The sequence below is a fragment of the Thermobia domestica genome, chromosome 2 (assembly GCF_964235325.1).
Source record: "Thermobia domestica chromosome 2, izTheDome1.hap1.1, whole genome shotgun sequence".
Lineage (NCBI taxonomy): Eukaryota > Metazoa > Arthropoda > Insecta > Zygentoma > Lepismatidae > Thermobia > Thermobia domestica.
The window spans coordinates 145,501,519-145,526,804 of NC_137455.1; the positions used below are offsets into that span (position 1 = coordinate 145,501,519).

General features: G+C 36.3%; 1 protein-coding gene across 1 annotated transcript in view; it reads left to right on the forward strand.

Moving 5' to 3' along the window:
* The window catches only part of eEF2 (eukaryotic translation elongation factor 2), a 51,139-nt gene that overhangs the window by 13,150 nt on the left and 12,703 nt on the right, over window positions 1-25,286 (forward strand). The window contains exons 3-12 of the mRNA XM_081746838.1: window positions 213-406; window positions 925-1,133; window positions 1,428-1,552; window positions 4,411-4,519; window positions 6,427-6,540; window positions 6,848-6,994; window positions 18,076-18,177; window positions 20,534-20,672; window positions 21,887-22,054; window positions 22,402-22,511. Coding sequence (XP_081602964.1) covers window positions 213-406; window positions 925-1,133; window positions 1,428-1,552; window positions 4,411-4,519; window positions 6,427-6,540; window positions 6,848-6,994; window positions 18,076-18,177; window positions 20,534-20,672; window positions 21,887-22,054; window positions 22,402-22,511 — 1,417 coding nt within the window. The remainder of the gene's footprint in view (window positions 1-212; window positions 407-924; window positions 1,134-1,427; window positions 1,553-4,410; window positions 4,520-6,426; window positions 6,541-6,847; window positions 6,995-18,075; window positions 18,178-20,533; window positions 20,673-21,886; window positions 22,055-22,401; window positions 22,512-25,286) is intronic.

Genomic DNA, 25,286 nt, shown 5'->3' on the forward strand with positions numbered 1-25,286 from the left:
GGCTTACTGAGATCAATTTAGTATGAACAGCATAGGAACAACGTTGTTTCAGTGCGGCCAATTTGCTGAGTATAATAAGTAATTTAGTTTTATGGAAAATTGCAGGCTCCATAGGAGAAGCCAACGTAGGCAGGTGGCAAGTTAACTGATTTTGCTGTAATTGCAATATGAAGTCTCAAACTTCTATTTGTAAATAAATGTTTTCATTTCAGAGCTATTTCTATGTTCTTTGAGTTAGAAGACAAAGATATGGCTTTCATCACCAACCCCGATCAACGAGAGAAGGGAGAAAAAGGTTTCTTAATTAACCTCATCGATTCCCCAGGACACGTTGATTTTTCCAGCGAAGTCACAGCTGCCTTGCGAGTAACTGATGGAGCTCTCGTAGTAGTGGATTGTGTTTCTGGTGAGTTTAAATATTTTAGTTTTGTAAAAGTTTTCAAACACTAGTTTTCAGATAAAAAGTATCTTCGTAAAGGTGGTACCTATTAGCAATTTTTTTTTTTCCTCCTCCCTGACAACGCACTGACGGTTGGAAGGACTTAATGCTACAATGTCTTAGTATACTACACAAAGCAAGTATAAAGCGGATGATTAAAGTAGCAATTCTTTCAATAGACAGGGTGGCGGAAATACGGATTCTATTAATGATGGTCAGTTACCTCAAGACTGGAACGCGGATGTGACAGAAGCAATGGGAATTGATACATTCGGCTGAAAGTTGCAAAGTAATATCGTGTGGTCCTGCGCAGGACATAATGTTCCGAAGTCACTTATCTCCCATTCGGGAGCGGAGAGTTCAGAAATAGAGACATGAATATTCAAATGTTACAGGGAAGTATAAAATAGTATGAGATGCATAGGTGTTAAGTACTATATGGAAATATTGAAGCCTGGAATTCTGATGTCATCTTAATTTTGTAGGTGTATGTGTGCAAACTGAAACCGTGCTTCGACAGGCCATAGCAGAACGAATCAAACCAGTACTTTTTATGAATAAGATGGACCGTGCCTTGTTGGAGTTGCAGCTTGATCAAGAGGAGTTATATCAGACTTTCCAGAGAATCGTAGAGAACGTAAACGTTATAATTGCGACGTACAGTGATGATAGTGGACCTATGGGTGAAGTGCGGGTAAGTTCATCTAAGAGTTAATATAGGTGTTCAAAGGTTTTCTGCCTGCTAAGATTAATAAAAGCACAAATTTAGCAAGTTACCAAAAGTAATGAACAAGTCACGTAGGCTTTCTTGTTATTTCCATTGCATGTAATTTTTTGTGTATCTTCATTTCAATTTTGCTCTCCCCATTTAATTTCGAACGCTTTGCGTCCGTAACTAAAAGTTGGTGCGAACGTGCAAATTATTGTAGCAGTTCCTTAGTATTCGGGATGATTTGAGGATTTAGTTAAGAAAGGAATTTAATTTCAGGTTGATCCCAGTAAAGGAAGCGTTGGTTTTGGATCAGGTTTGCATGGATGGGCCTTTACTCTAAAGCAGTTCGCCGAAATGTATGCTGAAAAGTTTAAGATCGATGTAGTGAAACTCATGAACAGGTGAGTAACAAAGGGAGAAAATGCAACTGGACATGGGAATGCATTAAGTGGTGTTCTCAGTTCAGATAGTATATTGGTTAGCGGTGTCTGAGACTTTTTGATTCGAGCCTCGATAATTCTCTTGTTCGAATTTCAGAAAATGCACCTATGAATTACCTAACTTTCAAGTTCTCTTTGCATAGACTTGATCAGTACAAAAGACGGTGTTATATATAGTGGTAGTAAATAAAGCTAAGACGAACACATTTATTAGCTTTTATGGCATTTCTAGACATTTTCTACGTTCTATCTTCGAACTTTTGTCCCTCCCCCCCCAATTATCTCCCACCCTGTATACAGTCTCACTAAACAGTCTTTTTTTTTTTTTTTTTTCGTTTCTTTTGGTGTTGAATCCAGTGCTAGCAATAATTTTCAGCAATAGAATTCACAAAATTGGAATAGCCCCTAATTAGGAAACATGTCCTAAAATCGGAAAAAACGTAACAAAATAAGTAGAATATGCACTTAACATTTTTTGTTTCAAAATGAAGTGTAATGTATATTTGAAGGACATTGTGTCCGCGATAACAGATATGATATTAACTTCCTTCCCCTAGGAATGAGCAAGAGGAATATATCCACCAGTTTAAATTTATATATATATATATATATATATATATATATATATATATATATATATATATATATATATATATATATATATATATATATATATATATATATATATATGTTGCACCCCGTCCTCATTTTCTGACCTAAGCACCTGCAAATAGCTGAACATAGAATAGATCAGGGTTGGCAAAACCATGGTTTTTATTGAAAAAAACAAAAAAAAAATTTTTTTAATAATTTGCACTATGTATTTATATCACATATGGACAGAAATAAGTTTGCTTCGCCTTGGTGTTATACAACAATCGGGTTACGCTGGATGGGATTACATAAGCTTAAAGCGAAATCCAAACCGCTTCTCGGCTTACATCCGAGAGAAATTGTCCTCTATTTGAACTCGAAACCAGGATTAACTGACGATACGTCTGCCGACTCACTCAGGAAGGAGTCCTGATAAAAATACATCATACTGATCTTTACATACTTGTTAATATAATTGTCAAGAGCCATTTCAGAAGAACAAAAAAATAGTTGCACAAGTGAAACCATTATACAGAATTACATATGGACAATTTCAAAATACTGCAGAGTGCAGAAGAACTAATTTAGTCCAAATTAGTTTATTACGACTTTTATTAGTCCAAGTTAAAGAAATAAGACTTAATTTGCGTATCAATAAGGAAAGTGAGTAAAGAAAATTATTTGAATTCACTCTGGTTCTGACCCATTTATACATAGATACCAAAGATACTTCTGATTTCAATAAATGCCTCTGGTGGGATTTTGTATGACCCCCCCCCCCCTAAAAAGTACGGTACTTCGATGTATTTTACCAACAGTAAACATTATTAAAACGAAACAATATTTAGAATTTTTGATTGTAATTGCATAACAATAAACTATTAAAAAAATCACAAAAGAAACTCATAAAGTTATAAAAAGAACAAAAGTTGCTTTTGTAGCATAATCTCTTTGAGTGTTGAATGGAGAATTTAGGTCTGAATATAATACGAATAATATACGGGAGTGAAACGTGATAACCCACAAATGAGTGTTCATCAATATTTTACAGAAACTTACACTTTTACGAACATTTTTCGTTTTTTGGTTTAAACCAATTTTTTTTTTTTTTTAAAAAACAGCTGGTTTAAACCAGCCAACCCTGGAATAGATTACGTTAAAGTGCTTCATTCTCTCTCCCCCTAGCACGAATAGAAATGTATCCCCAGCCCTTTATCGTAAGGACTAAAGATAATTTGGTTCATAGATAAGATTACGTTGTAGCTAACTTTAGAACAAGAAGATTAATGTACATTTCACGTAGAATGTGCAATTGAATGTAGAAAAAAATCAAATATTTTTAAACCTACGACATGGTTTTTTGATCTTAAATCAGATTTTATATGGCATAGTATAGTTCAGGTCAGTGGAACGAAAGGAATAGAAGTTAATAAATTTAACACCTTTCAATATCAACATCTAACATGTGCACTAGCAGATTATTTAATATCTACAAAAAATATTTGCAATGTAAATAAATTATTTTCAAGTGTTACAAGAGTTTCTAAGTATGTGTGTGTGTGTGGGGGGGGGGGGGGGGTTCAAGACGGGGAGAGATTCTCAGGAATCCTGTGAAAAGGTTAACCAAACTTCTTCCCCATTCATACATAGAGGTACGGAAACTAACGACAAATTCTTAGTGGAGAAATGAAAGTTTTATACAAACTTATACACAAATTGTAGTTTTCAGATGGCTCTGTTTTTCAAAACTATAGGGTAACAACCTCAACAATTTGGTTCACAACTGTAGGTGTTGAAAGGACCGAGCGTAGCCGGAACTATAAACATAGACTAACAATATCACAGTATTGCGAGCGGTGATATTTAATGAGAAAAGCAAAAAGGCTAATACTCACCGCAAAAGATGTATAGTAGAGTTTGCTTCTACATATAACAAGTAGCGCTTTCGGAAGTAACCTTTTCCTTCATCGGCTTGCTTAAATTTCAAAAAGGATTTAAACTATGAAGGAGAGTTGGAAGTGAACAATATAATAATAATAATAATCTCAAAAAATTAGACATTGGAGTGGCACTCACTGTCATTACACTTTTGCGGTGAGTATTAGCCTTTTTGCTTTTCTCATAGATTAACAAGTTGTAGATACACAGGTAGATCATTCACTCATTTGAAATGTGTTGTCATCCATCTGTTAATATCTTTCATAGTAATTTTGTTTTTATTACAGGTTGTGGGGAGAAAACTTCTTCAATCCTAAAACAAAGAAGTGGCATAAGCAAAAGGAAGATGACAACAAACGATCTTTCTGCATGTATGTCCTGGACCCAATTTACAAGGTACTGTCTGTTTTCTGAATACTGTTTAATTTGGATCTAACAATTTAGTTCAGTTCGTAACGAAAGACATTCCCATATAGAACATTAGAATGCTTAGCATTCTTAAAATTTCGATCCTATTTTCGCATAATTGACTGGGTGTAGAAATGCAAGGTTATAAAATATTTATTATAGGATGGACCCATTATCTTGATACGTCCTTGTAACTTCTAAACTAATGGACAAAAATGTTGAAATTTTGTACCATGCGAATATCGGCAGGTGAACATTGTTTGGCAAACACTGTCACATAGTTAAGTATTACCAATCCAATATTACTTTTTTTTTTAATGACTGATGTCAGAATATTACACATTCCAAATCTGATGGTTTTCATAGATGCCATTTACAGCAATTCGATACCTCAAACGATTCGGGAGATACGAAATAGCAAAATGGCATATTTGTAGGAACTTTTTAAAACAATTTATTTACTTTGCTTCCATAGCCATAGCATTACAATACTTTCGGTAGGTGCAATCACAAGTTCCTTGGAATTACGTAATTTTAGCAATGTAACAAACTAAACTAGTATTTACTATATCAGAATGGTTCGAGATACCAGATCGCTGTAAATGGTACAATCTTCACTTATATTGAAAGCCTCTATGCAATTGGATGAAGTACTTTCTGAATAGCCTTTCGCAATAATAATCCAATTTTCAATCCCTTGTATCTTCGTTCCTATTCGTTCGAAATAGTCCTATCATTATCATAGTATTAAACATAAATATTAATGCTCTTTTGATGTGCATTGCTCCGTCCGTCTCATTTCCGTTGTTATGGCTGTAGAGGTCAACAAAATTTGGATGTTGATGATGCTGTAGCTCCCAGTGTGCAACGCTCAATAACAAATTTCTACGAATTTTCGTTTAACATGTAGATTTGAAATATACAATAACCTAACGTAGTGCCAATTGAAAAAAATAACATAGCAACACTGTTAACCTGGTGTTATAAGTCAGTCCCCTTTGCCAATATTTGCATGGTGCAAAATGTCAGTGTTCGATGTCTATTTGTTTAAAAGAATGACATCGACGTTTTTAGAATTCTTATCTTGAAGTCAAGTATTAAGACGTCGCTAAATGATCCTGTAATACTGAGAGTTAATTACTTTGTATGGAGTATTTAAGGCTATGATTGAGGTAACAAATTGGAGAATTCGTTGATATTCTAAAGATTCGGTATAACTTAAGGATGTTCCTAGCATTCCTTAACGAGAACAATGTTATAGAGGCTCAAAATGTTTCATTGAAGTTCTGTGTTGGCGGTGATGAAGCACTACTATTATCAAGCCATGTCCTACCTTGATTGTAATTGTCTTAGCGTTTATACTTAAACTTATTTCTCGCTTCCTTCTGTGTTTCTCCTGTCTATTGTTACTCAACGCATTTTAAGTTTCCAGTTGAATTGACAATTTCGACAAGTATTTGACTTATCTTTAACTTCGCGTTTTATACCCTTGTCACGTAACCCCGGCAAGGGATGATCAATATCTCACTATTAGTGATAAAAGCATTAGGGAAAAAATCCTGTTTCTGTCACTTTCTTTCATTGCAGACTTACTACTGGATTCTATACATTGACAGGTGCAAAATTACGTTTGCAGTAAAATGCACCCATTCCAATCACTCCTGTTCATCGTGTTAAATTTTTTCTTTCGTTCTTGAGAACAGCTTGATTGGCAGGGCTGAAATTTCGCGGAGTTAAAACAGGCAAAATTATTACATTCCGGTGATGATTTAATACACAGACCTGTTCTGTAATTCATACTTGATGAAAACAGAACGGCCATCTGAGATTTTTCCTTTTCCTTTTTGTCATTTTCTTTAGTTCGAATGTTTTTAAATAAAACTTTCTTTTCACAGGTATTTGATGCAATCATGAACTTCAAAAAGGAAGAAACTGCAAGTTTGTTGAAGAAACTCAACATTGAATTGAAAGGAGATGATAAAGATAAGGATGGCAAAGCTCTCTTAAAGGTAATTGTAGATATTAAGACCTCAAACCTATAACTTACGTACGTGAAGGAAATAAGGGCATTTGATATCTAGAAATGCATTGTTTTATTTAGTTTCCTTGTGATGATTCTATACACAGACCTGTTCTGCAATACACGTTGCTGAAAATTGAACGGCCATCTGAGGGAATGTAGAATTAGGACTTTATTAATCAGTAGTTTTATTTTATAGTTGAATTTCGTTCTGATATTTAGTCCGTTGGTTACCAGCTGTTTGTAATGCATTATTTATTGATTTTTTTTTTTTTTTTTTTTTTTTTAAATTCAAGGTTGTTATGCGAACGTGGCTTCCAGCAGGTGAAGCACTTCTTCAGATGATAGCTATTCATTTACCATCCCCAGTGGTAGCTCAAAAGTACCGTATGGAAATGTTGTATGAAGGTCCACATGATGATGAGGCTGCCATAGGTGTGAAGGTGAGTTCGTATAATAATTTCAATATTACATACAAATTTTCCTCACCACTGTAAAACTATTTTGGGCAAATTATTCGTAAGTTTTTCAGTGTTTCTTTAAAAACAAGGAAAAGAAAATAAGCAATGAGTAGACATGGACACGCGAAATGCATCAGTTTTGTATGAAAATGTGTACTTAATATATATTTTTCACTATATGTTAGGCCATTTAACGCTCGTTATTAAACATGAAATTCTATCGAATTAGCGAAATTCGACAAGTCCCGATATTCCACGAAATTTACGCAAGTGATAATTTTTCGACGCTTTTACGATCTATTCATTACCATTCTCTCCCTTCTGCATACTTGACCGTGAGTAAATGCTACTAGTTCATTTGTCTACCACATTGAAATATGGGACTGCCGGATGTCTGGCGCCAGCCCTCCCTCAGTTTGACTGTTTTCTTGGTTGTAACGACTGTGGCTCCAGATTTGCCTTTTGAGAAAATGGACCACCATGAATTTTTGAAATTTTACATGGTTACAATAGGAGCTCCAAACGATATTTACTGGTGAAGTGGATAGTGTGGAAGGAGTGTCATGGGGTATGTTAGATGAGCATTCAGAAATCGCTGAAAAGTGTTTCCAACTAATGTACACTTCTCCAAAATATAATTGCATGTCCGAATTTTTCTAAGTCCCTTAAAATTCTAAGTTTGGCAACAACGCATTCTGATTGAGATGAGGGGAAGGAATGAAAAAAGAAACATAGCTTAGAACACAGCTCACAGTTTACTGTTTGAAACTCTCAATTATTCTTTTGTTATTTCTAATAACGATATTTCTAATACAAAACAGTACCTTAGCATTAATGCAGCAAACTTTGTTTTAAGAAAGAAAACACACACTTCTCAACGAAAAACAAAGATCGTCATAAAAACAAGGGTAGTTAAGGAGTTCGTTATCTATCAATGCAACTGAAGGAGCGTTCTCTAGTTGTTCCGATAGCCATGCGTGTTAAGTAGTCTATTTTTGAGTTAAGGCAATACTTTTTAACCTGGTTCGAATCCCACTCGATGCATTTATTTTGTAATTTTTAATTCATTCTTGCCGTACATTTTTATAGTATATGTATTACACGGCGGTGATAAACAACTTTCTTAATTTATCCAAAAATAAGTGTAGCGGCGTAGAACCTTTCCTATATATCCCAATGTGAGTCCCACTTAGTGCAAATAACTTCTTGCATCGATCCATAAAATTTTAGAAAATTTGTAAATAAATCAGGAGATCTAGTGTTCAGGAAATCAGATCTAATACCTCCTTTATCACTACCAGAACACAATTCTTATTACTATTATACATGTCTTTTTGGCGTGGGAGACCCGGGTTCGATTCCCGGCGGGAGTTCATGTGGTTCGGGGCCCGGCGCAACTAGCTAATATATACTTTAAAAAGAGCAGACAAAATGCATACTTTATTGTAAAATGCAAATTGACAAAGCTTTTATCTAATATTTTAACCAAACAAGTTCAGTTATGCATATAGATGCCATGACATACATTATAATGCATGATGCCAAGTTAACTGTATTTGTGACAAGAGCGAATACGTTTCTGGAAAATTAGCTAATAGTTGTAGCGAGTTACAATATTTATCGTGTAGCTATAGAGCAGCTACTTTTGAAAAGTAACTTTCCGATCACTACTCATACTAAAATAATGTTGGCCTATGGTGAATATACTGTATACTTGCCTTCTACGTGTGCCTCTCGGGTCTACTCTAAGCGATCTTGCTTTCCTCGATTTCAGCAAGCGATAGAAAGAAAATTATCACCTTTCTCAGTTGGTTTTTCTGTATGCTCAGAAAACTTATGATTTAGAGTACTCGGGTCACAACCAAAGAAGGGGCATGAAAACCATGACCCTACTCACCTGAACCGATGAAAACTACTAAACACTGCTTAAATCGATTAATTCTTTATGATAGCTACGCAAAAACTTTCTTTAGTTGGAAATAGTTGTCAACCGGCTCGGCTCGAGCCCTGAGCCACCGGCGCAGCGTGAACTCCGGCTCGGTTCAACTGAGCCAACAGTTTGAGTCGGGATGATTGGAATGAGCCATTGGCTCGGTTCGGCTCGGCTCAGGTGAGCCATCGGTTCGAGGCTGTTCGGTTGGGGTGAGCCATCAGCTCGGTTCGGCTCAGCTCAAGTAAGCCATTGACTCGAGCCGGCATAGTTGAATGAACTGTTGGCTCGGCTCACTTCTCAGTTCGGCTCGGTGGTGACTGAGCCGGGAGCAGAGCTGCTCTAGCTGTTGACAACACTACTACTTGGAACCTAAAAAATACCAATTTGAAAGCAGTAAAGAAAACATCTCATATCCACTAGCAAAATACTCATGAGAGATTGTTTGGGGTAAGATGACGACCAATGTTTCATGAAACTGAGGGCATTCTTGTGAGATAGACTCTAGCAAATGGTGATGCAATTGAGAGCTAACCTATCTAAAATGGTTCTGACACACCAAGATAACATACTTATGCGGGAGTTCATAAGTGTAACCAGCGCCGTAATTTAATTTTTTCTGGGGGAGAGGGACAAACGTCAAGGCGCGTATTAGGGTCCCATAGAAAAGTTTTCCTAATTCTTGGGCCCCCACTTTCCATCTTTCTCTTACTCTTTATGGACAGCCGAAGCCTGTGTGCCCTCCCGCACGGCAAGGTCTGCGGTTCCATTAGTTGCACCCCTTCATACATGACAAATTAAGGAGACATAATTGAGAAATCTCAAAGCCATACTAATACATATTATTTCTAGGCACCTAATAGTAGACATTTTTTACTGAAATGGTGCCCAGACTCATTGTTGTTTTAATTACCTTTTGTGTGCTGTTTTCTTTATATAATGTAGTGAATCTGTTTGATGTTTCATTTATAGTTTCATCTTCGTATTGTATGTGGAGTAAAATATTTTGTCTTAACATGGGCCCACATCAAACGGCGGGGAGCTTCTCTGGAAGGGGCAGTTGCCCGGTGCCCCCCACAAGTTACGACCCTGGATGTAACAACAAACTGGGAGGAAATAAAATGTCTTACCAAATTTAGTACCCTAAAACCTTTTTTTCTATTTCCTACTTACAATGATAATAGGCCTAATAATAATAATAATAATAATAATAATAATAATAATAATAATAATTGATTTTGAGTTTAGGGTCCCTTTCAGCAACAAGACTACCTACAGTTTAACGTAGGCCCCGAATCAGATGAACTCTCGCAGGGAATCGAACCCGGGTGTCCCACACCAAAGATGCGTATAATAAATAATTTGATTTTGAGTTTAGCGCCCCTTTCAGCAGCGAGGCTATATGAGAGGTGAACCTACAGCTTAACGTAAGCCCTGAACCACATGAGCTCCTGCCGGGAATCGATCCGGGTCTCCCACGCTAAAGATGCGTATAATAGTAATATGAACTGCGTTCTGGTAGTGAAGGAGGTATTAGGGCTGATAGTGATCTTCTGGACACCAGAACTAGATTTATTTTCAGGTTTACAAAAATCTTACGGATCGATGCAAGAAGTAATTTGCACTAAGAAGGAATCACAGTGGGATATATAGAAAAGGTTTTACATCGGTACACCTTATTTTTGGATAAATTAGAAAGTTGTCCATCACCTCCGTGTAATAGATATACTATAAAAGTGTACGGCAAAAATAAATGAAAAATTACAAAATGAAAAAAGAGCATCGAGTAGGACTCGAACCAGGTTCAAAAGTACTAAATCCGCACAGAAAGCAAGAACTTAGCTCGCATGGCTATCGAAACAACTATGAAGTTCCATTCCTATTTCATGAATAGAGAACGTATTTCTTAACCCTTTGGAGACCTTGGCTTTTTGGGCTATTTTTGAGACTTTCAGTCAAGCAGCTACTGCATCGTCACTATTTATCCTAGGATCATGGTTCATACCTCATTCTCTTCAGAATAGAGCTGGCTTTCAAATGGTACCACTTGCATGCTGATACCATATACCAGAAGCGGGGAAAAAATGTCAAAGTGAAAATTTCGGAGGGAAAAATTTTTTTTTCTCGAACTTTGGCCCCCCTGGACCCCCCCTGTGTCAACGTAGCCATCTAAAAAAATCTGATAAATAGTACTTGGTATACTGAATGAGTGTGCCAAATTTCAAGTTTCTATCTTGAATAGTAAGGGCGGGGGAATGTTTATCAAAAATTCCCACAATGCCCCAAATCACCATAAAACACTATGATCTCAGGGGGAAAAATCCTGAGACATCCCTAATTACCCTAAGGTCATGTGTCGCCCATATTATCTTCTGAATAGAACTGCCTTTCAGGCTGTACCATTCACATGTCTCCATCATGTATCTAAGGCGGGAAATTCCTGAAAAAAAAAAGTAGTTTTGGGGGCAAAATTTCCCTTTTTTCAACTTTTGCCCCTCTGGACAACCCCTGTTTATAGGCAGAAATCGAAAAAAAAACTTCTGGTAAATACTACTCGGTGGACTGAATGTTTGTGCAAAATTTCAATCTTCTACGTGAAAAAATAGGCCCGCCAGAAAATATTTCCCTACCATGCCCCACTTTTACCCTATACAGAAGTATATTTGAATAAAAATTCACTGAGACGGCCCTAATTACCCTAGAATAATAATTCGACCGTCGTTCTCTTCAGTATGGAACGGCCTTTCAGACGGTATGACTCACGTGGTCCTATCATGTTTTTTGGCGGGAAAATGACGAAATACGGGATTTTTGGGGTAAAAAATCCCTATATTTACCCCTTTGCCCCTCTGGTTCCCCCCCTGTTTTAGCACTGACATCGGAACAAAAAATCTGGTAAATAGTACTCGGTAGACTGAATGTTTGTGCAAAATTTCAATCTTCTACGTTCAAAAATAAGCCCGCCAAAAAATATATATACCGACAATGCCCCATATTTCCCTATATAGAAGTATATTTTTCAAAAAATCTGAGTCGTCCCTAATTACCCTAGAATAATAATTCGACCGTCATTCTCTTCAGAATGGAACGGCCTTTCAGACGGTATGACTCACGTGGTCCTATCATGTATGTGAGGCGGGAAAATGACGAAATACGTGATTTTGGGGGTTTAAAAATCCCTGTTTTTACCCCTTTTCCCCTCTGGTTCCCCCCTGTTTTAGCACTGACATCGGAACAAAAAATCTGGTAAATACTACTCGGTGGGCTGAATGTTTGTGCAAAATTTCAATCTTCTACGTAGAAAAATAAGCCCGCCAAAAAATATTGAACATAGGCTTAGAAAATGAGAAAATACATTTTTGACTTTTTACGTCATCACCTCCCATGTCTGGACGCAGGACGGTCTGAAACTATACGTTGTGTCTTCTACAATGTCTCTGGACTTGAAAAACAAACAAAAAAAAAAAAAAAAAAAAAAAACCGGACGAGAAAGCTCAAATAGAAGAGAAATAACGCAATGTACCATGAAAAATGCGTATGGTACAAAATGTACCATAAGATCCCCAAAGGGTTAACTCCCCCTCCCCTTTTCTAACGAATATTGTGGTCGAAAAGAGTGTGCGCTTTATTTACAACCAAGTTTTCTGCGTTTATCAAGTACTATGATGTTCTAAATGTATCATTATATTGTTATGAAAAGACAAATGTGTATTTCAAACAGCGAACTGTGAGCTGTGTTGGAAAGTCTCGTTATTTTTTTTCTTTTCACTTCCCCTACCATTACGTCGACTGCGATGTTGCCAAACCTACAATTTTAAGGGACTTAGAAAAAATCGGGTGTGCAGATATATTTTGGAGAAGTGTATATATCAGTTTCGAATGTTGTGGAGAGGGCTCTCTTATGACATGCAGACAAAAACAAATTTAACACCGGAAAACATTGACAGAATGCTTATGTTATTTGTATAAGTAAACTGTAAACACTATAAAATTATTTTTCTATTAATGTTCTGTTTTTTCTTCTTTAAATGATACGTTTATTCAATGAGGATGTTTAGTGTTATTTTTTAAAAAACTTTAAATATTGTTTAATATAGTCATAAGCTCATGTCATTATGATAAATGGAAATTAAGGTGAAATAAAAGTTAACTAATTAATAATTGCGAAGGAAAATAGTGTTCTTACATTACCGATTCACCGATTTTATCCCACTTTACACGTATTTTAATAACTAAATTACGAATTCTTACTTACCACAAAATCGTGTCTCTAGCAAAGAGGTGCTAGTGAACTGAGGTACTAGTTCAATATTTTAACTGAAAATCTGTAACTGATCACAAGAAGAGCTCTATGAAATGGAAAGATATCCAGCATCAGCTGTTGTTCTTGTTTTCGTGTAACTCTTATGCAGCACGTATTGTATAGTGGATACCTATATTTTATCTTAGTTTTGAATTTATTTGCTTTAATGAAAATTAGAAAACTTCCTTTTTTATGCATTCATTTTAAGAATGTATAATCCTAACATGTGCAAGACCTGTTTGTTAGTCAGATGTATATTTTATTTGTCCGTGTTTCAGTGTTAAGATGCATAGGTCTTTAATATAAAAGAAATACAGGTTTTACCGGAGAATTCCAGAAGTATTACATGAAACTAGTCTTCACCCTAAATGCAGGAAAGTTAACATGCTGCAGAAATTGCTTGACATGAAAGATAGCGCTGTCTGGTATGAATGTGATAATAGTTGGCACCTCTAAAAGAATAATAGATTTCTCTTAATACTGATTCTTATACTTACGAAATTACGAATGTGACAAGGACTTAGAGAATGACGTTTGAATCACTTGACAATATGCGAATGAGCATAAGTGAAAGATAAACACGCATGATCGTGTTAACGTCACAAGCGATGCCATGCACATAGGCTTCAGTGGGTTCTGTTGAAACCGTTAAATTGAAAACATGTAATTAATATACTTAACCTTATCGCTGTCAGAGGGGAAAAAGTTTTTTTTTTTTTAAGTAAAGGAAAGTGACGTTTTTCAGAAAATGTGTGCAATTGTTATCTTTGTCGCTCGTAAAGGTTGCGACGATTGCAGGCGGTTGGTGCTATCTAATAAGCACAGACTAAATGAAAGTAAGATTCACTTTGAAGGTAGTGTCATTTTTCATTTAAAGAAGAAAAATAACCTACAGTTTTTTGCTTCGAGATTTTATTCCCATCTATTCCAATTGCATGTGCTACCGATTTCTTGGTTTCGATCAGTTTTCCGATTCCGCCATATCCAGAAGTATTTGTGTAAAACTAAAGCAGCTGCTCTGGTTGAGTGTATGGCGGATTCTGAGAGAGTGGAAATTGTGCGAGTGTTACAAAATGCGCCGTTCGCTTTAGCTACTGTTGGTAGTTAAGATTACAATGTGAATCATGTAAAATTGTGCCCTATTCTTAGTTACACTAAAGATACTAAGTTTTGGTCTAAAGACCACTTCCATAGTCTCGCTGCTAGTAAAGTGCGACTTTACAAGAGAAGGTAGATGAATTAGTTACTACCTAAATTTTGGCATGAGTACCTATAGTTTATCGACAGTTTTCTAGTGTTTGATAATTCTAGTAGTACACGGAAATTGGATTAAAACAGATTGGAGATCCTTTTGAGTGTAGATGAAAGGCATTTATATAGAAGCGAGTTTCGTTTCACAGTATGAAACTATTCTAGACTTTCAAACTATAGGAATTGAATATTCAGGCTTGTAGTACATCTATAGCTACTGGTTGCGATAGATTGAGATCAAAGGTAGAACCCATTTCTCGGACGCTGAATCCATACTAAAAAAACACTATTCGCTATGCCTTACTGTTTTTCTTCTATCCTCTAAGACGCTGAATCAGTTGCAAAAACTGTATCTCGAAGTTTTGCTCTATGAAAATCAGTGTTGAAACCGGAAGTAATTAAATATTACCACTTAGTTTGAATGGTGTTAATGAAGATGGAACCTATTCTTTGGACGCTGAATCTATTGCAAAAAGCCACATCTCGAAATCTATTACGGTTTTTGCTCTGGTAACCTGTAGACACATGGACGGACGAACAAAGCCATTCTGTAAGACATCTGACACATGCATAGCATACTTTGGAAAACTAATCGTATTAGTAGATACTGTTTGTTAGTAACAGCCACGTATGTTCACCAGTGTTTTCTACAAGACCTTTCTGACCCAGGTGGCCAAAGTGTCACTTCTTCAATCTGCTCCTGTGTAAACATTGTTAATTTTTTCTTTTCTTCTAATTATGGTTGGACCATAGTTTATTATACTATTTTTTTTTTCTGGGTGTCGAATTCCCTTCTCAAATTTCAGCCCGAAGTCAAAAATTCTATAATTTTGGATTTTTCCCCCCTGTAGCTTCCTTCGTTGTAGACACATCTCCTTAAGACTTGTCAGGTAGATACCATGGATGGATACCTAATTGTTGACATCAATTGGAGCGGCCCGTGCGCAGTGTTGCCAACTAGGGAAATTAAAATTTCCCTAAATTTGGGCAAAAAATTGGAAATTTTGTTTATAAATCCGTACCTATACGTCTGAGCGCAGGTGAACTTACGCCAGTCAAACATGAATCCTTGCTAAACAAAGCGGGCACAGATTGTTACAATGAGGTAATTAGGGTGCGTACGAAAAATTCGTATTTAGGTCCTAACCCGTGATTTTTCTAATTTTCCCAACTTTTGTTTACCGTAATCTATTTTTTGTAATTAGAAGATTTGTTTCTTAAATATCGCTATGATACTTGTAGTATATATTAGTGGAGTACCAAGGTTTTTCAGATAGTTTGCGTCTGTCTGGTAGCATTGTTGCCAGTCCAAAAAATTAATTCCCGATTTTAGGGGGAGATTTTTGGAGAAGTTCCCTTTTTGTCTCTTATTTCCCTCTTGTTGGCTACATTGGAACAAACGTACCACTGTCTGAAAGCCTCCTCTTTGGCATACAGAACGCACCATAAAAGGTTTCAATAGGATAATTAGGGAAGCTGTAGCCTCGGCATATTTTGATTTTCGCTTCTGAGGCGTAAAAAGTGTCAATTTCATGTGTGTGAGGGAGGATTTTTGTCCTCTTCCTTTGTATGGCAGCCAGCAATTTCATTTTTTCACTGTACCTTGTCAACACACCAAAGAATTTTTTAGGTGACTTGGACCCATGTGGCAACAGTGGTGGCAGCTACACACCGGTTTGAAATTCGGTTAGGGTTTTGTAAACTTTCACCCTTAAATGTTCAATTTCTCTCTCATTGGGAACACTGCAATGTAACTTACACCAAGAAATTCCTCTTCCAAAAAACAATGCCTTAACCATATTAATCGGGTAAATAGTTTTTGAGCAATAAGTCACTAATTGAAAATGCAGGAAAACGCCGAAAATGACCTGGGTCCGAAAGGGTTAAGACGCATCTACTTACCGAAGTTATAGGTTACATTTTATATATATATATATATATATATATATATATATATATATATATATATATATATATATATATATATATATATATAATATAAAAGTGGCTTCTTACCTTGCATCTCTTTCCTTCCATTAAATTGGATATTTCGACCTACGTTGTGATCTTCGGCAACTTTGGCCTGAAAAGAATTTTTGTTAAGTGATAGCTGGAAAGAAAAAAAAAAATGTAATTTCGTCAGTCTTCCTCAATTCAAGAAACGCGAGTCCACATTAATGAGTTTTGGAAAATCAGCAAAAGGTTGGATTTAGCGACAAGAACTTCTAATTTCAAAAGAAAAATTCAACATTTAACCTGCACATGCAGCAATGATAGTAGTTTAATCTTGTATAACAAAAGTGTATATATTCATATGAGTTGAACACATGTCACAAAAAGTGAATTTAAGTGAAAATAATTTCATCAGTGACAAACGTAAGACAGTCTTTTTCCATAATGTTGTAGTCTGATCTGCCAGCTTGTACAGCGGGGAACACTTCTAAATGGTACAGCCATATGGAGATTTACGGCTAAGGTGTACCATTTAGAAGTGGCCCCCGCTGTACATGATGAGTGGTCAGGGAAAATTAATGTATGAATAGGTGATAAGCATAAATCAGAGTTTACAGAAAACCGTAAAATGAAGCTCGAAAACACATAAGATGTGCAACAAAGGGTCCTGGACACAGCATAAACCGATGCTGATCTTCGCGTAGGTCAAATATTCAATTAATGGAAGAAAACAGCTACAAGGTAAGCCACATTTCTTACCCCGAAACAGGCATGCGCAATTTGAGAAAAGCAAATATAGTTTTGCCATTTAATGTGAAACTTGATCTGAACAAGTTTGTGTTTGGTGGTACACTGAATGTTCTAACGCGGAGACTTTTCAAGGTAGACATCTGTTATCCTTACCCACTTTCAATTTAATCCACGAGAACAGTTAACATAGATACAATGCCATCCTCATGTTGAAAGTTCTAAGTTTGGGTACTACTTGCATGGATTAAAAAAAAAAAAAATCTTTAAATACTCCTTTCAAAGTTGTTCTTCTATTGCAAATTATCAGGAGTACTGTTCACAATAGCCAAGTTCGCTTTCTACACAGAATCACTGCATTCAGGAGAAGGACCCGGGGCTGACTCTTGCATATGGCTGCCCTTCAAGATACTTTACGAGTCGAACTGTGAAGCTATAAGCAATTAAAAACAGTATTTATGTAATTTTAAGATAAAATTTCTTAGTATAAATAATGTGATTAGGATATGCATACTTTTATTATAAAACATTTATAATTACTGTCACGATAAAACAAGTTCTCTGAATGCATGTTTGTTACTACTGCATAAAGTTTAACCTGTTCGGGGGTCAATAATTCCTGCACTTGTTATACTTGCATTTTTTTATTTTATTTATTTATTGGATTTTAAATATTTAAGTTTGTAATTTGAAAGCACGGTCAGCTTCCACAATGATGATTTTATTACTTGGGCATTCGCGGTTTCTACCAGATACATAATGATGGTCCAATACAACTGAGTGGAAGCGAAGTTTAGTTAAGTCTTTTTGTGACTGCTTATAATTCATACTATGCTTTTAAAGATTTATTTGGAAAAGTAATGAAACTTTTATTTTTAGAACTGTGATCCAAATGCTCCACTAATGATGTATGTATCCAAAATGGTACCGACATCTGACAAGGGAAGATTTTACGCATTCGGTCGAGTGTTTTCCGGAAAGGTGAGTAGTTTCCAGTTTTTCTTAAATTCTTGATTTTCGTTGTACTATAATAGTAAACGTATACATGAAGTGTACTTAGCTCTTACTGTGACTGCAGCAAAATATAGTTTCTTACCAATTGAGGGTAATTGATTGTCCAGGAGTTATCAACGTTATCTCGTCGCGTCGTCAAAGCAAAGGTAATGCAGGTACTGTTTTCGCGATAGGATGTTAAAAGTGGAGGTGATTCGCATGGAGATGTTGAACTTCGCGGAGTAGTCTACAGTGCGTGAAAAAGTTTGCTGTTAACCTTATCCACTGCATCAGTCGAAAATTGCAGAAACCGAACTATCCACATAAATTGCAGCTGACACAAATTCCAGTCTCGTCTAAGTTGAAGTTGCAAGACGAAGCAGAAGGATGATAGTATGTTCCTGATCATTCGACCAAAAATCAGATATGGAGATCGCGGAATTTTATGCTATGGTGAACCTAACAGTTCTCAATTGATGTTGTTTCCAGAACACACTTTCTTCGAGTAATGTTACGGGCTTGTTTACCTCGTAGATGCTAAGGGAAAAGATTTGATTTACCAAGAAAACCCAAGTTCTACTACAGGAGGTGGACCAAAATATGGAAACATCCCGTGTAATGCATACCTTATACTGTTTTCTCAGTGCAGTGTGTAAGTGACGATGCGGTGTTTGCCTATCGGTGTATGGTCTCCTTAACACGTGAATGAGTTTATTTGTAGACGAGACAATGTTCTGTGCGTTTGCCAGGGAATCACGTGAGAGTTCCGACGCCAAATAGTTGAAGCTCGAATGGTGGGTGCCTCGGTAAACAAGGTAGTGGTTGTTTTGTGTATCATGAGGCACAGTATCCAAGACTACATGGCGATGGAAGCGAGATGGAAGAAAACAGCATCGGAAAAGTACAAGCGTGTACGAGTTTCTTCTTTTTTTTATGTAACTAGTTTTTTTTGATAAGTGACGAACATTGCGCAAGATTAAAAAAAAAAAAAAAATAGCAGAAATGGCAGATGAAGTGAATATGGTGCTTTAAAATCCTGTCAGCACCAAAACTGCGAAGGAATCTTCACAAGCAAAATATTTATGGAGAAGGCGTTATCTCCAAATCTCTCATTACGGAGAGGATCAGTTGATGCCAGTTATAAAACCTGGATGCTGTAGCACTGGCAGAAGGTCCTTAGGTCAGATGAGTCGACATTTACATTATTTTCGACGTCTGATCGAACACAGTCTCGAACTTACAATCCAGATTGTTTCCTACCACGCATGAAACAGCGCGATTTCCGTCAGATGAGCAGCCGTATTGTATTTTGCTGTATCCATTGTTACTGTGCAAGGTCCGGCACTGCCAACCACTAATGTTCATTTTGAGGAACCAGGTTCACGTGGTATTTCGAGAACAGTTATAATTTTCCATTTTCGAATGCCGCCATTAGAAACGTCACACGAAATATGCCTGAATTTAACTGGAATGCGAATCCCCTAGACTGTATTGTTACACGTGGGGTGATGCTGTAATTCATTTTCGAGTATGAAACTATAAGTATTCCTTTTCGAATAGTAGTGTTTCTTTTCAGTATAGGTAAAAATATGGTTCAACAAAATCAGCCAATAATTGAAGACTCGCTATAGAAAACAACGTAAGTGCCAAAACCAAGTTATTCGAATAGTAGACAAGATAGTAAATTGTGCGCAAATGTCACAAAGTAGAAAATACTGTACAATCTAGCATATAACGAAGTATGAACATTTAAGGCATGAACATATTGAAAAAATAGGTGAAGCAATTTCAAGGTGGCATTTACATTGTTTTCTATAACGAGACTACAATTCTTGCATGTGATACTGTTCAGAATTTTTGATTGAATTTTAAATGTTTGTAGACGAACATTTGAATTTTTTATATTTGAGGTCATGTAAGATACTTCCACAATGATTTTGTTTGTTTGATATTCTCATTTTCTGCCAGATTTTTAATGATGGTGCAGTATAACTGACTGAAAGCAAACCTGAGCTTCAGGTTTATTTCAGTCAGTCGTGTGATGAATTAAAGAAGAAGAAAGCAAAACTGTCTGAAAGTCCCAGTCAGCTTTGTGTATACTACCACAACTGTACTTTTGTATGCGTCCTAATAGTTTATTTATTCTGTTCTATTTTTTAAACTGCCTTTCCCGCATACTATAATTAAAGAATAAATGTCCAGTCAGAATCTGGTTTTGTAAAATATTCTTCATACACATCTTTGACTAAATAAAAGGAGCATTCTTCTGAATCCTGTTCAGTTTTTTGAGGTAAGAAATACCTTCATTTCATGTACAAATGTTAATTTGTCGCTTCGTTTACAGGTTGCAACAGGTCAAAAGGCACGTATTATGGGTCCCAACTATGTACCAGGAAAGAAGGAAGATTTGTATGAAAAGGCTATTCAGAGAACTATTTTAATGATGGGCCGTTACGTTGAAGCTATTGAAGACGTTCCATGTGGTAAGTGTATGGATGTTATCCTTCAAAAACGATGTAGAGATTAATGAGTTATGGAAAGTCTTTAATTTTTCGCAGTATTGACAAATAAGTCGACTGGGACATTTTCTTTTGATAGTTTTTTTTTTTTTCTTTTTTCTCCAACGATGGTCAAGTGCCCTCCTACCTATTTATATGTTCTAATTCTCAGTTCATCTACTAATACATTCCGATTTCAACCAGATATGTTTGTAACTATAGTCATAGAATTTTCTGAGTTGAAGTTTAAAAGAAAAAATCAAATATGTTTCCCTCAAGTTGTATGATTTAATACAAGTGTAAGGTTTTATAATAGAAATCGTATAAGCATAAAAATAGGATATGAAGTAATTGACTGTTTACAGAAAGCTTAAGATACTATTTGATGTGCAGTAAACTGGAAAGAAAAGTCATCTATTTCAATCACTTTGTGTTGGATAAGTTAATTTTTAGTGGCAGTTAGTTTTAAAATAACAGGTAGTGGGAGCTATATAATGTTTTGCAGTAACTAGTGAATCGAATTAAAATCAACTACATTTTTAATTATGGCAAGTCATGTAAAAGTAATAGTTGCTGTATAAACCTTTTGACAAGTAATCTTATTCATAAAGCCACCTTGCTATCCTGGAGTCTATTATAGTTGAAAAAACTTGTTAAATTTCGGATTTTTGCTGATAGTTGTCAGCATTGTCAAGACAGGAAAGAAAGGATTTTGAATTCCCATAAATCCTATCTCCTCTAATTTTTTCTTGCCTTACAATGCTGGTAACTCTCAGCGAAAATTCGACTTCATGTTTTATTTGAACTTAACTAAGATACAAAAGAGCAAATTGGTCACTTTTTTTTCTATACTAGTTTTAAAATATATTTATATAGGAATGAGATGTGAAACAGCATTCAAAATTAGGATTTTTAATAGTCTCACGCACTTAATGAGTATTAGTGAATAACCAATTTCCAATACTTGAAGTATTGAGGTTTAGATTTTGATTGCATCGTGTCGCATGTAGTTAGGAGCAAACGTAATTGCAGGAATGCTGTTTGCTACTTACAACATTAGTGTAGAAGAGAAAGGCCGGATGAGAAGTATTATTTCAAATCAGTTTTGTGAATCAAAAAATTCAATTGTCAAAGCTGTATACTATTAAAATGGTTTTATGACAGCAGGTTCTTAAGTTATGTACTTTCTATTTATGTAGGAAATATCTGCGGACTTGTTGGCGTTGATCAATTCTTAGTAAAGACAGGAACAATTACAACATTTAAGGATGCCCACAACATGCGTGTAATGAAGTTCAGTGTGTCACCTGTAGTACGAGTTGCTGTAGAACCAAAGAATCCTGCAGATTTACCAAAGTTAGTGGAAGGTAAGAATTTTCCGTGTTAGAATACTAATTATACAAAATGTCATGTAACTAAGTTCGTCATTCAATCCCGTCTTCTGTGTAGGCAACACAATCATGTTTACTTTTATTGCTATGTTGAGTATATTTTAGCAGAAGATGGCGCAAGAATAGATAGGAATTTCAGTATTCGTACAATGAAAAAGATTTTGTTAATGAGTTTCAAAAAGAGAATGATAAAAGAAAAATCCTCATGAGAAGGAATGACTTTCCACTTTAGTTTTGTAGTATTAACAGGAATGTATGTAAGGAAAATTTTGTAATACTTTAAATGATGTAGTAACATAATCAGAAATTTCATTGCGTTTCAGGATTGAAGCGATTGGCCAAATCTGATCCTATGGTACAGTGTATCATAGAAGAGTCTGGGGAACACATCATTGCTGGTGCTGGTGAATTGCATCTGGAAATCTGTCTCAAGGTTAGTCTCAAAATATGTATCGCTTTAATAAGGACTTAAGCTCCTCAGTTGATGGATTATTTTGTACGTTGTTTTTTTACGAGGGCTATCCAGAAAGTAGATTACGTTTTGGAATAAAAAATCAACAAAGTATAGGAAACAAATTTTATTATATACAGATGAAAGCCACACACAAATACTACTTTTCGACATAGTCACCATTCAAATTAAGGCATTTATCGTAGCGATGTACGAGCTTGGAAATTCCTTCGTCGAAAAATTCGGCCGCCTGCGACTTCAACCACTTCGTTACCTCTTCTTGCAGCTGTTCGTCGTCATCAAAACGCTGCATAGCCAGCCACTTCTTCATTGCTGGGAATAGGTGGAAGTCGCTCGGTGCCAGGTCGGGACTGTACGGCGGATGAGGAAACAACTCCCACTGAAAAGATTCAAGAACTTCACGCGTGACATTTGCCGTGTGGGGCCGGGCGTTGTCGTGAATCAACAAGATCTTAGAGCTCAACATTCCTCTGCGCTTGTTTTGAATTGCTCTTCTGAGGTTTTGCAGAGTTTGGCAATACCTTTGAGCGTTTATTGTAGTGCCTCTTTCCAGGAAGTCCATCAAAATCACACCTTTTCTGTCCCAAAAAACAGTCGCCATCATCTTCCTTGCCGACATTGTTTGCATGCATTTCTTGGGTTTTTGGGGAGAACCTGTGTGCCCCCACTGCATTGATTGCAATTTCGTTTCACAGTTCACGTGTTTCACCCATGTTTCGTCACCAGTAAAGTTCCGTTATTGTGAACTTTCGATTTTCACGGACTTTAACATCGACTTTTTCGACAAGTTCGGCAGTCACTTTGCTGGGTCTTCCACTTCGATCTTCGTCGTGAACATTGGTTCGGCCATTTTTAAATCTTATGACCCACTGTCGCACTCCACCTTCAGTGATAATGTTTTCCCCATACACTTCACACAGCTGCCGATAGATTTCTATCGGTTTACAGTTTTTTGCTGTCAGAAACCTTATTACTGCACGCACCTCGCAGCTCGCAGGGTTTTCAATTAACGCAGACATTTCAAACCGTCACAGTATCTTAACGGAGCACAGCACGAACCTCTCACTAGCACGGCTAGATGCCGACTGAGCTGCGCAACGCTCTGACCCCAAGATGGCCGCGCTAGCCCCGCCCCTAGCGGACACAGACGAAAACGTAATCTACTTTCTGGATAGCCCTCGTAATTTCCAGTTCCTTTCATTTGAGTTGAGATTAGTTGGAAGTAAGTGCATATCTGCTCACTATGTAGAATACCAGTAATTTCGAAACGAAGCAGTATTTTCAATGATAAAAGCAATGAATATGTATTTTAGCTACTGTACATTTTGATATTCAATAAACTAGAAATTGTGCGATAAGGATGATCCACAGTGGCATGAAACTGGTGAACGTTACAGTCGGTGGTTTTTGCCTGTGGAAGACGAGAGCAGATCTTTAGTTTTGGTGCTACTAAGTTGTAGTAGTTCGCCGGAATAGGGGATCTGACAGATACCAGATTAGTGAACTAAAATATCTCACATGAATTATGTAATTCACTACATACATTGTATGTCCTAATGTAACTGAGTACTTAGTAATGTTTCTTCAATTTTTCTCCCAATATTTTGAAGCCACATTCACATTTTATTAACGACACAATGGCTTAAGTGCTTTCTCATATGATCTCCACGTAATTTTTACACCCACAATGTTATTTAAAGACTATAGTGAAAGAGACTTAAGCCGTTCCGTCTCTGAGAGTCTCGAATGTGACGCTGAAAATACTGAGAAATTACAGGAATGTTAGTAGGCGAGTAATCCTTCGTTCTTGTATGCTCCATAAGTATGCAGTATCACTTGCTCAAGGCAGTAAAAGAAATTGAATACCGGTAGTTACATTTCGTTCCTCACGTTGATTCTCTCATATTTATTTATCTATCTATCCATTTATTTATATATATATATATATATAATATGCACACATACAGTGAATTAATGTAGTGTTCGATATTGACGTATTGTGAAAAATTTCTCCAATTTTTCACAAGGTTTTGAGCCTCCAACTGAAGAATTAAACAAAAGATCATATGCACTGGAAATAAATCTTACCCATTTTACTGCTGAACACTAGTTATAAATGTTTTTAAATATAACATAACACATCTTGTGTACAAGAATTGAAACTGCGGAGTAGTAAAGTATTGTTGGTGTAAAAGAACTGACATGTCTCGGAAAGTTAATACTTCCTCGTAACTCATTTTCACCACATATTGTATGCAGTCGGGTATCTTATCCTTAAAGGAAGTGTATCTTAGCTACACAAAATTCAGTTGTTTATTTGCTGTGCTGCCAAACTTAATTTCGAAGTTTCCGCTTCAAATTCTTGAATATATGGGGCGATATGCATAAAACTGACTCTTTGCTCAAGTTTGTATGCATAAAATTCAAGACAACGTGGCGTCATTTGAGTTTACTCAGTCACCTGAGTAAATACTTGAGAACTTACGAGTCACACTGATTTCCCACTTTCCGTATGCGTAAAGTTGAGTATAATCTCAACTAGTTGAGATTAATCTACAAATTTCGTGAACTACCTCAGGACCTGTCTGGGTGTGAGTGGATCGAAATGGCTGAATTTATAGGTGCGGAATTGAGACAAAGTTCGGAAAGACACGTGCATGACTAAAGGTCTATATAGATTTTGAAAAACAAAATGCATAGTCAGCAACAAAAGTTCTTTCAGTTTGGCGGGTTTTT